Source organism: Solea solea, chromosome 18 (assembly GCF_958295425.1).
Source record: "Solea solea chromosome 18, fSolSol10.1, whole genome shotgun sequence".
In the NCBI taxonomy this organism is placed as follows: domain Eukaryota; kingdom Metazoa; phylum Chordata; class Actinopteri; order Pleuronectiformes; family Soleidae; genus Solea; species Solea solea.
Window position 1 is genome coordinate 13450898 of NC_081151.1, and position 15787 is coordinate 13466684.

The following is a 15787-nucleotide window of genomic DNA, read 5'->3' on the forward strand; positions in this document are numbered from 1 at the left end:
ATGCTCAACATCTTGTTTCTGCACTGTTCAGGCAACACTCAGCATTTGCATGTGGAGCGCTGATTGGCTCCAGGGAAATTCAGCAACGTTCTGATTGGCTCTGAAGGCGGCATGAGCAGAGCGTGGCACTGAGCCTGAACAGTGCAATGCTGCTCTCATGTCTCTGCTCCTGAGTGGATCTAATCTCACAGCATGCATGGCTGTACAAAGTTTTGTGACGGGCCAAAACATACCGAAATACCGTTGTTTGCCATTGGGTATTGAACAGGGCGTATCGAACCTCGATATGAATTGACCTCATATACTGACCTCTTCTTTTAACATGTTTTACATACATCAAAAGAACACTTAATTAACAAACAACACGGAGTTACAATTCACAAGGCAAATAATAGCAGACTTTTAGTTTATAGAGTTTATAGATTCTTAAGGCATACATTTCTGTATGTCTGCCTATTGTTGCAATTACAGGTGGCCATGTGTGTTTCCGTGTAATTTCAATTTAGCAGCATCAGTTGTCCGTTAACCACCACCCCTAACTTGGGGCCCTAGGCAATTTCCTTGTCTGCCATTCCTGTTGCAACAGCTCTGGCTATAGGCAATAAGCTAGTCTATTTGCCTATAGCTAACTACTGAATACAGTATATCCTTCATCCTATCTTCAATTCATGTTCAAACTCAGCTGCAATCTCAGACACTAATAGAATGAAATCAGGTGAAATAAAAATGACTGAGCACTGTCTCAAGCTGTCAAAAGTAAGGTTAAATAAAAACATAAATGGGTAAAGGTTATGCTTATGGGAGGATGAGAAGAGGGTGAGGCTGAAGAGATGAGAGGATGGAGCTTCACTGAAGAACTTTGAACTGTGATAAAGAACTTTGAACTGTGTGTCAGGGCTTTGAACTGTGATGACTGTGAATAAGAACTTCAAACTGTGGAGGGCAACATTACACCTCTCAGTGTACAGCCTGGCAGAAATTAGAAGAAGAGGAAGAAGGATGTGTTATATAGCCTGCCACAAATTATTATTTGTATAAGAGGAACTCTAAACTGCTGATTAAGAGCTTTGAACTGTGGACAGAAGCATTACAACCCTTAGTATACAGCTGGATGGAAATTATTAGGTGAAAGTTACATCAGTGGATTCCAGTGAGCTTTTGGAGCAGTTAGTCATCGACACACATACAGGAAAACATAAGGTGAGAAATAATAGACTAATAAATCAGAGGAAAGTAACTTCATATGGTCTGTTATGTCAGCCAAACACAGTTTTTAATTTGGATAGTAATAATAATTAAATTATTATTTACTATTATTATTGTTATTATTATAATTATAATCCTTCATGTAATTTCAAACCATTCTTTTTTTTTTAAATGTTGACCCGTGCCATATGAAATATAAATGACTCAGGCGAGAAAGGATCGTCTGTCTGATGCAGGCATCGTCACTAGCTCTCAGTCACGTGACTTCACATGGGCGTACTCGACGGTACCAATAGAGTGGCAACATTGAGTGACGTCACTTCCTTACCGGTAGTTTTGCGGGAATTTCGTTCCTGACGCAGTTAAGACCCCAGTTGCTGATAAACAACAAAGTAAAGGTGAGGATTTACAGATTCACTAAACGCGTGACGGTCGTTTGTAACCGCAGTGGTTCAGTGGAGTGGGGCGTTACGCTGCAGCTAACGACAGACAACCTTAGCTTCGTTAGCTTTGTAGTTAACCAGCGTTTACAAGAGCCTAACGTCTTTTGCTTCTCTACCTAGCTAACTTGGCGGTTTTACAGACCTATTTTGCCTCCAGGTGAATGTACTGTGATTAACTGTACTAGTAATGACTGTGTAATACAATTATTATTGCGTTACGCTGTGGGGTAAAGTGGGGCATCACATATGAAACCATGTATCGCAGCATTTAGATGATTTAGCTAGCTGTACTTTTAAGTGTGTGTGTGACCAGGCCCTAAAAATCCTAGGGATACATTTAATACATTTGTTTACCACAGTACCCACACCTGGAATTAAACACCTGTTTGTTGCTTCATATTGTTCGAATATCAGTCGAAATCAACAGTGATAGACATATAATGGAAACAGTTGGATCGTGTAACAGTCTCTCTTTCTCTCTCTCTCTCCCATGACTTTTCCTTCCCAACCATTTCTCATATTTGTGTGTATTGAAACAAGGGGGAAATTTAAATAGTAGTTAGTAATTCATAATGCACACACTCTAAAATGCTGTGGTCTGATCCCACACTGAATGTACTATACAAATCCAAATCTTCCAAAGTTGCTTTGGATAAAAGTGTCTGCTAAATGACATGTAATGTAATGTAATAAAATCTGACAAGTAACACCAAAGGAGTCAATTTAATGCATTTTAAATGTGTCATTAATTGGGAAATACAGACACGGTTTCATTAAATTGTTTTGTGATTCATATACAGTACATAGCAAAACAGTCTAGCACTGTTAAAACAACACAAGGACAGTCAATTTGATTCTTTATATTTACCTTTTAGTGTTGTTTTAAGACACAATTAGTTCATTTGAACACAAATCCTGTTATGTCTTGTCTTAATCAGAATGTTGTGTGAACGTGTCACTTTAACATGGCACAGTGTACTGTATTCCTTTGCATTGGAGCAAAAAAAAAAATCAACTTGTGGGGGCTAAAGCCTGGGTGCAACATACATTGACAGAAAAAACAAAATGTGCAACTCATTATGTTTTTTTTCAAATGAAATTATCAGGATTGTCAATCAATGGAGTGGGAATCAAGCTTAAACATCCTAAGGTCACTCATGGTAGTGGGGGTCTGTGGGGGATGGAATACCACTAACAGACATGTGTGACTGTACATTTCAGATGCCCCCTAAGGCCAAGGCAGCAGGCAAGGGCAGAGCACCAGCTAAAAGGAATCTGGCAGAGGAGTTCCCACCTGGAGAAGTCCTCACTGACACCAGGAAGAAGGCCTGGAAACTGGGGATCCCAATCGGCCAGGGAGGGTTTGGTCTCCTTTATTTAGGTAAGGAAAAGAAGGTACTTTTTACAAAGGCTACATCTATCCAACCAGCTCTATAAACATTTGAGAGTGTTGGACAACCTTGAATGTATATAGCCTTCATTTAGCATAAAAACTTAGTTCATCCATTATGGGCTGCTGTAAAAACATGGTGGCCAATGTTGAGCCAAAAATATTCATACAAACAGGTGATTGCACACAAATAAAAACATATATAATTAATTTATTTAAACTTTTACCAAATTAAAGTAATTCCACATAAAGTTTACACAATGAACCTTTAAAAGTTAACCAAATTAACCTGACCCGCAGAGGGCCTGTGTATGTAATTGCAACATTCTACTGCACAAGGCATTTTGGTGATTTCTAAAAAGCACTTTGTTCTTTTTCTTGTACTCTAGCTAATGAAGATTCTGCAAAATCCGTCGGTGCCGATGCTCGCTATGTCATCAAAGTGGTAAGATTAAACATCCTAAAAACATGAGGGGCGTGGTGATTTCACTATCCATCACAATGCCAATCAAGTGGGTTGCCCAATGTACTTTGTGTTTTTGTCAACAGGAGCCCAGTGAAAATGGACCACTGTTCTCTGAGCTTAAGTTTTACATGCGAGCTGCAAAGCCTGATCTAAGTAAGCTACTGAACACGCACAAGCACACACATAACACACAATATAACACAACACACACATTCACACCAAATCAAAGTTAGCCCTGTGATCATAGCACAACAGTCTCTCACCACCAGGGCAAACAAATAAAGAAAGCTTACTTTCTTAATTAAACAAGACAGTCATGTAACAGAGGCATGGGAGGCCACATACAGAGGAATGGAATCTTTTGGTAGAGGCGACGTTGGCCCCCAGGCCACAGCTTTGCATTTTATATAATAACAATCCAAATGTCAATCTCCCCTGACAATTAGCTGCTATATTACTAAGGAACCAAAGGCTCATATTTTATTCATGCTGGAATCTCACGTTGTTGGTAAATATTTGTCCCAGCAGCAGATTAGCTTACAGCCCCCCTCACCACAACAGCACACACACAGAATTATACTTTTATTACTCTGAGTATCACAGCTATCACCCACACACAGCACCACCAGTTAGCACTATGTTCACAGGACGTTTCTTTAATCAAAGTGACTTTATGTAATTTGCTTTTCATAGATGTATATACAGACCTTATAGGAAAATGTAGCCAGATTTTCAAAATGTCCTCTTGTCTTGCAGTTCAAACCTGGATCAAGTCTCACAAGCTGAAACACCTGGGAGTTCCCAGGTACTGGGGCTCAGGTCTGCATGAGAAAGGAGGGAAAAGGTAAAACTTTGACCAAAAAAAACTCTCATTCACATTTCCACTCTCTTTTTTTTGTCAGTGTTTCAATATAAACGGACCTTACTGTGCGACTAGGTTTTACTTAAGGTAGAAGAAGTACAACATGCTGGGAATGTACAACTAATAAAAAAAAAGTTTATAGAATCACTGCAATGCAAATGTATTTCCTGTGCTTTATAATTTATACAACTTTATAGACAAAATAGTTACGTGAACAGCACATAGAAGTATCAGCGGCATACAGATGAAAATTAGCCACAAGGTAGATAAATCTGGCACAAAGCATTTTTTGTCTTGCATTTTATTTTTTTTATATTGTCAATTATGCAAATACATTTAATAAGCTCACGGTTTAAAATTAAATAAATATATAAAATGCACTTAATATGAAATGCAGTTTTATATTATATATTTTATATTTATACTATATGAAACAACATTAAGTAACATAGATTTAGCATGTTATCTTCTGGGTTAGAGGATCACATAATGATCACACTAATGATTTCCTTAAATAGATTTTTAAGATGTTTGAAGGTCCTTATAAAAACAGTAATATGTGAGATTAACTGCCTTTTTTGTTTGCAGACACAATCACACATTTTGGGAACTGTCTAGTGAATATTTTTCTCCGTGGTCTGGAAAAGGCTGATTATAATCTGATCAGTACGACTAGAAATGCGACAGTATAAGTACTAGGGCTTGTCTGACCCTTCAGATGTAAGATGTTGATCTCATGATTTTTGTGCCTTTCAGGTACAGGTTCATGGTTATTGACAGGCTTGGCACAGATCTACAGAAGAAGTTTCAAGAATGTGGAAAGAGGTTCTCCAGAAAACTGGTTCTGCAGCTCGGCCTTCGTCTGGTTGGTCATTATTTTTATTTTTATTTTTCTTGAACCTTTAGGAGTGGCACACAACAGGTAGTGAACTCACAGTTTGTGGTACAAGTACAGGTTGTTGAACCCTCAAGATGGTGCATGCAGGAATTTTGTTTTTACATCATTAATCATTTATTAATGACAATTCAAAAAACCTGCTCTCTGCCTGGAAAAAACAGAGGTGAAGTTCTTTAATTACTTTTTATTGAAATACTGGTTGTCACGACATCCCCAACAACAGCAACATTTGTTTATCTTTTAAAGCTATTGTGCTTCTGTGTGTTTTCGTATTCTAGCTGGTCAGCAATTAAAACAGACATCCAGCATAATGGATGAGTCTAGGAGCTGAACTACCCCTTAGTCATTTTGGCAACTTGTAGAGCTCTCTTTCCTGGAAATGCCTGTCCATTATTAACCCTGATGCTGTCTCGCTCCTTGTCTGAAGCCTTTTGGTCAAAGATCAAGCTCTCTGTGGACACTAATCCAGGCAGTCACCTTTAGCTGTATGCTTTGAACTCCGTTCTGTTACTCGCTGTATCAAGCGCTGCATTCAGGGAACTTGTAAACTTGTAATTAGACTTTCACATCGTATACAAGACATCCTGAACTCTGAGCTGTCAGAAAACTTTGGTAGCAGGTCATAAATATGACAGTGGGGTGTTCACATATGTTTGTCTTGTAAACAGGGTCAGCATTCCCTTTTGAACACAACATGTTTATGATAATTTTCTGTGGTATTCAAATGCCACGGGCAGACTAGCTACGGAAACGTAGGCTCGATAACAGTGCAGAAGAGTGTAACGTCACTGTTTACAATATATTTGTTTAGTGGTATGTTTGCATATTGCACATTTAGAATTCAATGAAATGTTTTTTTTTTTGATTGTTTAGCTGGATATTCTGGAGTTCACCCATGACCATGAGTATGTGCACGCAGACATTAAAGCATCCAACCTCATGTTGAGCCACAGTGATCCCAACCAGGTCAGTCCAGGTTAAAGCTTGATGATTGTTATTTCCATTAATGGATAAATGTAAAGGAAATGCTGTACTCATCCCTTGGAGCCAGTAAGTACAAATATAATTTGTATTCCAAACTGTGCAATAATCTGCTTTTAAAGTTTGTTCTTAGATCTCTGGCTTGCAATTACTGCTGTATGTTGTAATTTCTAGAATCATCACACATACTGCATGTCTGTATTCATGTATAAGCATGCTTTTCTTTTGTGCATGTCTGTATGCATGCCTGAATCATTGTTTTTGTGAACTGTAGGTTTACTTAGTAGATTATGGACTGGCATACAGGTACTCACCCGACGGTGTCAACAAAGAGTACAAGGAAGACCCCAAGAGATGTCACGATGGTACCATCGAGTTCACAAGCATTGACGCCCATAAAGGAGCATGTAGGTAGTTTTACTAGTTTATATTAGTTTTTTGTATATTATATTAGTAGTGTATGTGTAGGCCTTTATTTTTATTTATGTATATTAGTAAAGGGAGGGACAAATTGTGATTAAATTGAAAGGTGCTGAAGTATAATAGTCAGTCCTGATTCTGCGGAGTACTACCAATGTTTACTAAACAGATTTTAGAGACTTAACAAAAGGCTCACCAAATAAAATCTACCCCTGGTTAAAACTGCAGTGCATACATTTTGGTTATTTTGTTGGTTATCATTCTGCATCTGTTTGGTCTTTGCACACATTTGTATGGTGTGTCCCTCATCTGCAAGCAGGCTCTGTGAAGTAATACTGTCAGTTGGGGACAAGTAGCCATTAAACTGCTGAACAGCCAGTGTTTCTGAGCAGAAGAATCCACTTTTGTAACTTTTTATGGTCACTTCTTTGTGTTTTCATCCAAACTCCAACCCAGGCTCTGTTTTTCCATGAGTCATTTAAGGGGCAGTGCTTACCCATAGGTCAACATCTACAAATGTTAGGGATATTGAAGGACATTGACAGTGTTTGCCACTGCTGCTGATGTGGTTGTCACCTTCAGCTCCTTCTAGACGGAGTGACCTGGAGATCCTGTGGTACTGTATGGTCCAGTGGTTGTGTGGCCAACTGCCATGGGAGGACAAGCTGCAGGACCCCCTCTATGTCAGAGACTCCAAAATCAAGTGAGAGAGAAACAGCTGCTTTTACCAATTAGTTTACCTCCAGCACTCCAGCACCCAATGAATGCTGAAGTGGCAGGACCACTGTACTGTAGATCTGTCTTGTGTTGCTGAAGTGTCAAAAGACAAGTTTGGAGTCTGTCGTACTTATTATCATTGAAATTGTTGTAGATATTCACAAAGCAGTCCCATTCACTCATATTAATCTGCAGGAAAAGTAATCAAGTTTCAATCTTGTTTCTTCCTTACAGGTGTCAAGAAAACATCTCCCAGTTTATGATCAAGTGCTTCTCTACACAAGACAAGCCAGGTGAGGAAGACACAATTTTGTATAGCGCTTTTTTGTCTTGATGACCACTCAATGCTGCTTTACACTACAGTTATGCCATTCACCCACTCTTTCATACAGCTTGTCCATGTGCAGCACGTTTGTATCATACCCATTGACAAGCTGCCATCGGCAGCAACATGATGTTATGTGTCTTGGTATGTAGACTAGCGATGCTGGGGATCGGACCCACAACCTTCAAGTTAAAAGACAACTCTGCCACTGAGCTCCCCCAATAGTAGTGTGAACTGTTTCTACATGACCTGTTTGCTTTTTTATGATAAAGCAAGCACACGAAAACATAATAGCGCATTTGCTAGCAAGCAATGCAGCAACACGCTTATCTCATATTTCACAAAGTGGTACGTAGAGCTGAAACAATTAATTGATTAATCGATTACTTAATGAATTAACAACTATTTTGATAATCGATTAATTGGTTTGAAGCTTTTTTGATGATTAAAACAAGATTTCTGATTGTTTAAGGTTCTTAAATGTGAGTATTTTCTTCATTTATTTGCTCTGGATAACAGAAATCAATAAAAGTTAATCATTTTGGTTTGTGGACAAAACAAGACATTTGAGAACATCATCATCATCAGGTTTGATGAACGATAAGGTTTTCTGATATTTTATGGACCAAACGATTAATCGAGAAAATAATGGACAGATTAATCGATTATGAAAATAATCGTTAGTTGCAGCTCTAGTGGTATGTGAAAAATTCACATAATTTAAACAATAAATACTGGATTTCAGCATGAACTGGTATACCGCCCAGCAGTAATCACATATCAATGCGTGATGTTCACGTGACTCAAGAGCTATAGGTTGTGGTCTGTTTAGATTACTTATCATAAACTACTACTAATACACAGAGTGATAAACTCAAGATTGAAATTAAACTTGTCATGGCCATGAATAACATCAGTAAAAATCCACCAATAAGCCCCCTCTGCTTAATGGCCCAGTATTACAATACTGTTGTTTCACCCCCACTGTCTTAATGTGCCTTTTCTCAGCTGAAAGCTCATCACACAACTAGGTCAAACCCATTCTGCTGCAGCATTAATCAAAAAAAGGTTAGGGCCAAAGTAACATACTCAACAAACATGTGCACACGCATGTTTTGGTCCTGGTAAAGTAAATGACAACTTAAATTTATCTCTACCCTTATCTATTAATAATCTTCCACTGGGAGGCCTACTTTGTTCTTGTAAGAACAATAAGCCAACAACTCACTGTGTAGCAAATGCCACTTTTCTACTACATGATCAACTCGCTTCGGCACGGCTTTTTTGCTTTTCTATTTGTGATGGTACTTTTTTTAGTACCTGCTCTGGCGAGGTTTCAAGCGAGCTGAGCTGATACGTCGGCCACTGATTGGTCAGAGTGCCGTCACTGCAAGAGGCATGAGCAAGACGTCCGACACAAGAATCAAACCGAACAATGCCAAACTAGATAAATTACAAAGACTTACAAATCCTCTGGAGTCTGGTGTATATAGCGACAGCACTGCTGAAAGCCGGCAAGTGACGAGCCGCATCACGACCCCTGCCGCTGTATTTCAGTTCAGTGCCTGTGTCAGACTGAGTCTGTTCTGAACTCATTTTTTAATTAACTGATTCTAATGATTCAGTACATTGAAAGTAGCTGCCTTACAAGTCACTAGTTACTAGTTTGTGTGTGTCGTTTTATGCAGCCATGCTGTGATGACCCCACCCACGTTGAGGAGGTACTACTGTAATGGAAAACCAACCAACCCGTGTAGAGTCAAGCAGCGCCGAGTTGAGGCGAGGCATGGCGGGACCATGTAGTGGAAAAGTTACATTTGAGTAGCAGCTGTAAACGGAGACTTTGATGTTTGTCGTCTCAGTGTCTGTGGTAAGAGTTGCTATTTTAGCGTTGGCAGTGTTTCGGTTCAGGCAGAGGAGTCAAGCATGAAGCGTCACATGTCCTTCCTTCTCTGGTGAGCGCAACTGAACTGTTGGTTGCAACTGTGCTTACGATGCCAAGTCTGGAAAAGAAACCAGATTAAGCATGACGATGCTGAGATTATAGTAGTGCATTGTGGTGAAATAAGTGTGTTTGCACTGTAGTCTTTAATGTGAAGAGAGGACGTTGATGTCCATCCAGAGTTATTGTTATTATTATTAAGTCTCCCATTGCAAAAATTTGCAGTTAAGCACTTTACTAACCGAATGAGGGAGCACTTGGGTCAGCATCCTATATACTCCCTGTGCCTGAATTGAGAGAGAGAGAAGTGCTCAGTAAACACATGTCAGTAGGTGACATCAGAAAAAAGAGCATACACTTAAGCAGGCATAGATTTTAATAGATGAGCCTTATGTTAAGTAGATCAACTCTTTTTTTCACTTGCATCCATGTTTTTATTGAGGTTGTGCCTCTCTCTCTCTCTCTCCTGCATGTTATAGGCATACAGGTGACAATGATTATGTATTTACACCCCATACAAGCACACTTAAACAACCTAAAACCACAGAACAAAATATGGACATGGAGAAAAGAAATTACAGAAAGATACTTGCATGGTGAGAGTCCGATTGGAGGCTCTGTTTTTATAAGCATAATTGGCCCCATTCAGACTTGTTATTAATATCCATCTTTAGTGATGTGTACACCTGGCATTGAAATGTGCCTAAAATAATGTTTTTAACAAGTCTGATAGTACGGACAATTCTGCTGTCAGCATGTTTGCGAGTCGTATGTGTGTGCATGAGAGAGAGAGACAGAGAAAATATGAGAGGAGCTTAAGTGAATCACAGCTGTCCTTGCACTTAAACTATTAATAATTAGAAAAAAAAAAATACTGTGACATTGGCTACCAATAAATTAACATATGAGTGCTGATTAGAGTAAAATAACCCTCTTCTTAACATATTTCGGTTCCCAAAGAGCTATGGTCATTAGCTCAGGACAGGTTGTGTCCTTAAACCACGTCCAAATGGGGTTTCTGCGATTAGATCTGTGGTCGCATTCAGAATGCATTTGGACCGTTTAATAGTTTAATACCAGGTCTGTCCGGAGGGTCATTGTGTTATTTTGTTTGAGCTGCAGATGAAATCCAGAAATTCATGGAGGAGGTTAAGTCTCTGGGATACCAAGACAGGCCGCCCTACGAGAAGCTGCGCTCCATCCTGCAGACCGGACTGAAGACCATTCACACTAAAGATGATGGCAAGCTTGAGTTCACCTCAGTCAATGGAACGGTGGCACCGCCTACTAAGGTAGACACACACACACACACACACACACACACACACACACACACACACACACACACACACACACTGCGCAGAAGTAGGAACACCACAGCATTGAAAAATGATTGAAGTAAAACAAACCTGTACACACCAACTTCAGTTCAGTTCATTTGTACACAGCTCAAGGCACTTAAAATACTGAGGTCTACATCTTACAATATTATATCGAGAGTAATGGCCAATGAGCAAACAGCACCTGGCCATGTTGGTGGTGAAGTCATGATGTGAGGGATGTGAGTCATGATGTGAGGGATGTTTTTCAAATGTAGATGTAGTAGATCACCTTTGGGATGTGGTAGAAAAGGAGATTGGCTGCATAAAGCTGCAGTTTATGCACATCCTCCATAATGGCCTGTCCTTTTACCTCTATATTTTATTACTCAGTGTGGTTGAATACTCATTTCTAATTGGTCTGTTATGACATTCCAAAAACTGCTATTTCTGTATAGCAGACCAGTGCTAGGAATATGTGTTTTTGTGGTTAATAGCTGACATTTCCAAAATGATCAGGCTTTTTCTATGCCCTATTCCTTTTAAAGAAATGTTGGCATGTTATTTGTCACTGTAGACTGAAATCCAGGGGTTGGAGCAAAATTACCAGTTATCCACCAGGGGCCATGATGTTGGTTGCAAAAAGTTTTGTTTGAATTGAAGTCAATGTGCAAATGAGCTTTTACTTCTTAGTTAATTAATAATGTTGGTATATACTTTCCTGTGGAGTTAATGGTCTCAATCACCACTTTCAGCTCTTCTCCAATAGAACATGATGTCATTTGTGTATGTTATGTTCCCATTTAGAGGGAAATAGACAGTAGCACACCTGTGTGATCGACAGCTAGTACTGTCTGATGTGTGGTGTAAGAATACTGCGTTCCCTTTTCATCGGATTTGGGAATGACGCACCATGTCTACAACTGATTTACTGTGAAAAGGTCATGACCTTGGAAATTCCTAGATCTGACTACAAATGGAATGCAGCACATGACTTTGCTGACCAACTCAAGTAACCGTGATTTTCAGCTCACAATTTGATTTATAGCATGCCATTCAGGAAATTTGTTAAAGAATATATGGAATGAAACTTTGATTATATATGGAATGAAAGTCTGAATATATGCAATGAAACTTGGATATATTGAATGAAAGACAGCCCATAATCTTGTAGCTGCTATACCAAGTAACGAAGAGATCATTAACAACCTTGCACTGGCGTGTAAACGTGGAGAGGAACAATTCCGAAACACCAGTGAAGTAAATGTCTGCTCTGTGCTGTGTCACGTGTGAACTGCAACATGAAGCATTTATTACACTTTTAGTACTTTTATATTGTGTAAATGTGAGGCACGTTACATTTAGCCACATTTTGCAATTTTGCAACAGGCGGAGCAGTGAGTTGCTTATTTATGCATTTAATATTTTAAATATAATAAAATAATACAGTTTGAAGCCTATAATCTCAAATATTAACCCATGGTAATTTGCCATGGGAATAATGCACAACTCCTTATATGGACATCCTGAGGGTGTGTGTTTATAGGTCACAAAATAGACTTCTTTTCTTTCTGTTTCTGATTTTAAAACATTTTTAGTACCTTTTGCTCAGGTGTGTTTATATAGTTGGTGAAAATGCCTGGGATTGCCTTGGTTGTGCTGAAAAAAAAAAGGATCTAAAACAATCTATATTGCACATTCTTATACCCTCTGTATATACTGTATGTTTAAACATGGTAATAGAAAACAAGCAGCCGAAATGCTCTGTTGTGAGGGTTAAGGAGTTAACAGCACTATTAAAAACACACGTATACTGAATATCATTAAAGGATGTGGTTTGTGACATCAATTCATTAATTAAGAAAATATTCAACAAATGAATTGATGATAAAAAACAACCTTATTTGTTTCCCACTTCCATCTTCTTGTTTCTCTTCACCTCTCCTCCAGTCTTTGCCCCTCTCTTGCTCTCTGTGCATATGGGAAATACCACTGGGGACGTGGTGTTGCCAGCCGAAGGGTTACCGGCCCTTGTGCTGGTTATTGTATGTAATTATCCCGCCAATCTGTTCACCTCAGCAGGTGCCACATGGTAATCATGAGGTAGCAATTGTCAAAATTGAGGCAAGAATGAATTTGGGGGTAGGGGGTAAGTGATAGATCAGACTGAGAGCGGAGCTTCATCTTAGAGGCTTTGTTGTGACGGGTACGTACTACAGAGGTTTTGCTTGTCTATGTTGAGTGCAGAGCCACTATTTCTCTCTGCTTCTGTAGTAGACACCACAATGACCTTGGTTTCTGTAGTTATAGAATATATATTAACTATAACTTATAGTTAATACTTTCTGTTGTATAGGTTGTGCGATGAACATTAAACCAGAAAGAGAGATGAGGACCAGGAATGTTGTTTGGTCAAAGCAGTGAAACTATTAATGGGATTATCCTGACCAACATAATTGCTTTGATAATTAGATTTAGCATAGCAGTAATTGATCAAATCTGCTTTAAACTCGTTAAATGTCTGTCAAACATACTGAAATCTCTCAATCTACAGTTTCAGCTGTAGCCTTGTGGTCGTACTATACTTTCATTAGGTTATAAGTCTAGAAATTAAATTGTGTAGACTGAAAAAGCAGAGGCATAGCAGAGCAGACTGCACTTGGCCCATGTCCCCACAACACGACTGTTGGTCACCTGTTGACTGTTCATGTTTTTATTTTCCCCTTCTTCCAGAAGGTGACCAAGAGAAAAAAAGCAGATGAAGAGAGTGAGACTGAGACTGAGGAAAGTTCCCCAAAGAAAAAGAGAGCTACGAAGACAAAAGGTACGATGGCTAACAGTAAATGTAGAAATGTAAATGAGTGTTTACGGGAAGTAAATGTTCAGTTACGGGAAAAATGTTTAAACCTACATTTCCAACAAAAGTGCCAGTAACTTCCAGGGATGGCTGAACAAAAAGGTTCCTATCATTATCAGGGGGAAAATTCCCCTTCAGTGGGAAATGATATACTTACTTTTTAAGTTCCTAGTTCCTGATGAAAGTTCTTGTATTGGGGGAGTTTCAAATTATTTTCTGCATGTCTTGTAAGTGGAAAATAATGATACTGAAATTAATTCTCCCCTGCAGATACGAATGGTGTGAAAAGTCCCAAAAAGACTCCCAAACCAAGAAAGGCAGCCAAAACTGGAAAACAGGGTGACCCCAAATCCAGACTGGTGGAGACGGGAACCCAGACTACACCTGGACTCGCCCAGAAATCAAGAGGCAGACCCAAGAAAAGAAACGATTAAACATTCACCTCTGTGCACTCCGTCTATCCTCTGTAAAATCATTAAAAAACTATTTTAGGGTATGATTTTTTTACCTAATCCAACTGATGAATATGGTTGTATTTTGGGTGATTGAAGTTAGAATCATTGAAATAAAGAACAAATAAAATCGTTCTTCTGTTTTATTTTTTTTAAATTGATGTATTTGTCCATGAGGTCAGGTTATTATAGTCATTCTAAGACCTATGAGGTCACTTTGTCAGTGTTGTATATTCAGAACACAGTCAGTATAATATGAATGATTTGCTTTATTGTCCACTGACAACACAAAATAAAGACAAGGGTGTTTTTCTTTCATATATTCAATCATGGGTGGTTTTTGCAAATGTCCCAGTGATGGACTGGCGGTCTGTTCAGGGTGTACCCCGATTGGCACAGCATCACCACCGTCCCTCAGGTGGAGGATAAAGCAGCAGAAGATGGATGGATATTCAAAGATCAACTCATGACCACTTACATTTGGACTCACTTGTCAGCCTCTGACCCGGAGTCCTCAAAATCAGGAGGTCTTGCGAAGTCTTGTGAGAAACAGAAATGCCAAGGCAGTGATAGCGTTATTTTAGACATTCATCATGGCAGAGCTGGTGAAATGTAAGCAGAGAAAACTGTTGTTGGACGAAGAGGAAACGACAGGCCAAGCAAAGGGCCACACATGAGTACACATCAGCTACACAAACAGTATAAGAGTTGAAAAACAGAAGAATGCAAAACAGATGTCACCAGGCGTGGACTTGGCTCCACGGTTTGTGTTCACCTGCTCAGGTGTAAAGCATTAGACGATGGATGGATGTTTACGGTGGTGTTGTAAAAATATGTACTCCAAAGCTGTAGAGGGACTCAAGACACACACCAAGCACGGAGGTCGAAGTAGAGTGCAGAAAACTTCAAAAAAAATCAAGAGAAAAATCAAAGGTTGACTTGCTCAGGACCCACAGATGGGTTTTTGGGTTGCCAGATCAATTTGCTCATTTTTACCCCAGGCTTTTACTTAGGATTTATGCATATGTGTTTTTAAATAACAATGTTTTGATTCATTTTGTTTTTTTCTTTCAAAAATAATATTAGGTGTTCCAGAAAAGGCAGTAAAAATAATTAGAAACGATATTTTTTTTGTCTTTTTGACAGATATTTGTCAAACTGTTATGAAACATGTCCAATCATCATTTCTGACACCATGAAGTCTACTGCAGAACATTTCACACATGAGAAGCTGCTGGCGAGCTGTCCATCTTCCTTCTTACTATCCACCCCTGTCCTCAAGCTCGTTGACCATCCCTGATGGGCCACTCCCACCCACGCCCCATCTCCCATCCACACGAAGGAAGACATCTCCACCAGTCTTTCCATCGATTGTTCCAGCCTCATGTGTAAAGAATCCCCTGCTCCCTCCCCCACCCAACAGAGAGTGACCTCGGGTCCACCACAGCCCCGTATCCCACAGTAGGGGGCAGTAGTACATAATGACTTAAAATGGATGTGTGGGGGAGA

At 39.3% G+C, this 15787-nt stretch overlaps 1 protein-coding gene across 2 annotated transcripts; it reads left to right on the forward strand.

Annotated features, from left to right (window-relative positions):
* Positions 1-975: 975 nt before the first annotated feature.
* Positions 976-14596, forward strand: vrk1 (VRK serine/threonine kinase 1). 2 transcript variants are annotated; one of them, XM_058614477.1, is made up of 13 exons: positions 976-1200; positions 2871-3030; positions 3429-3484; positions 3589-3658; positions 4262-4349; positions 5124-5232; positions 6139-6231; positions 6521-6653; positions 7249-7369; positions 7618-7676; positions 10773-10942; positions 13703-13793; positions 14097-14596. In XM_058614477.1, exons 2-13 carry the CDS (start codon positions 2871-2873, stop codon positions 14258-14260), a joined length of 1314 nt encoding a protein of 437 aa, XP_058470460.1. In that variant the 5' UTR covers positions 976-1200; the 3' UTR covers positions 14261-14596. The 2 variants fall into 2 exon arrangements, with proteins under 2 accessions (XP_058470460.1, XP_058470459.1); XM_058614476.1 differs by lacking the exon at positions 976-1200 and adding an exon at positions 1470-1604.
* The last annotated feature ends 1191 nt before the right edge of the window (positions 14597-15787 follow it).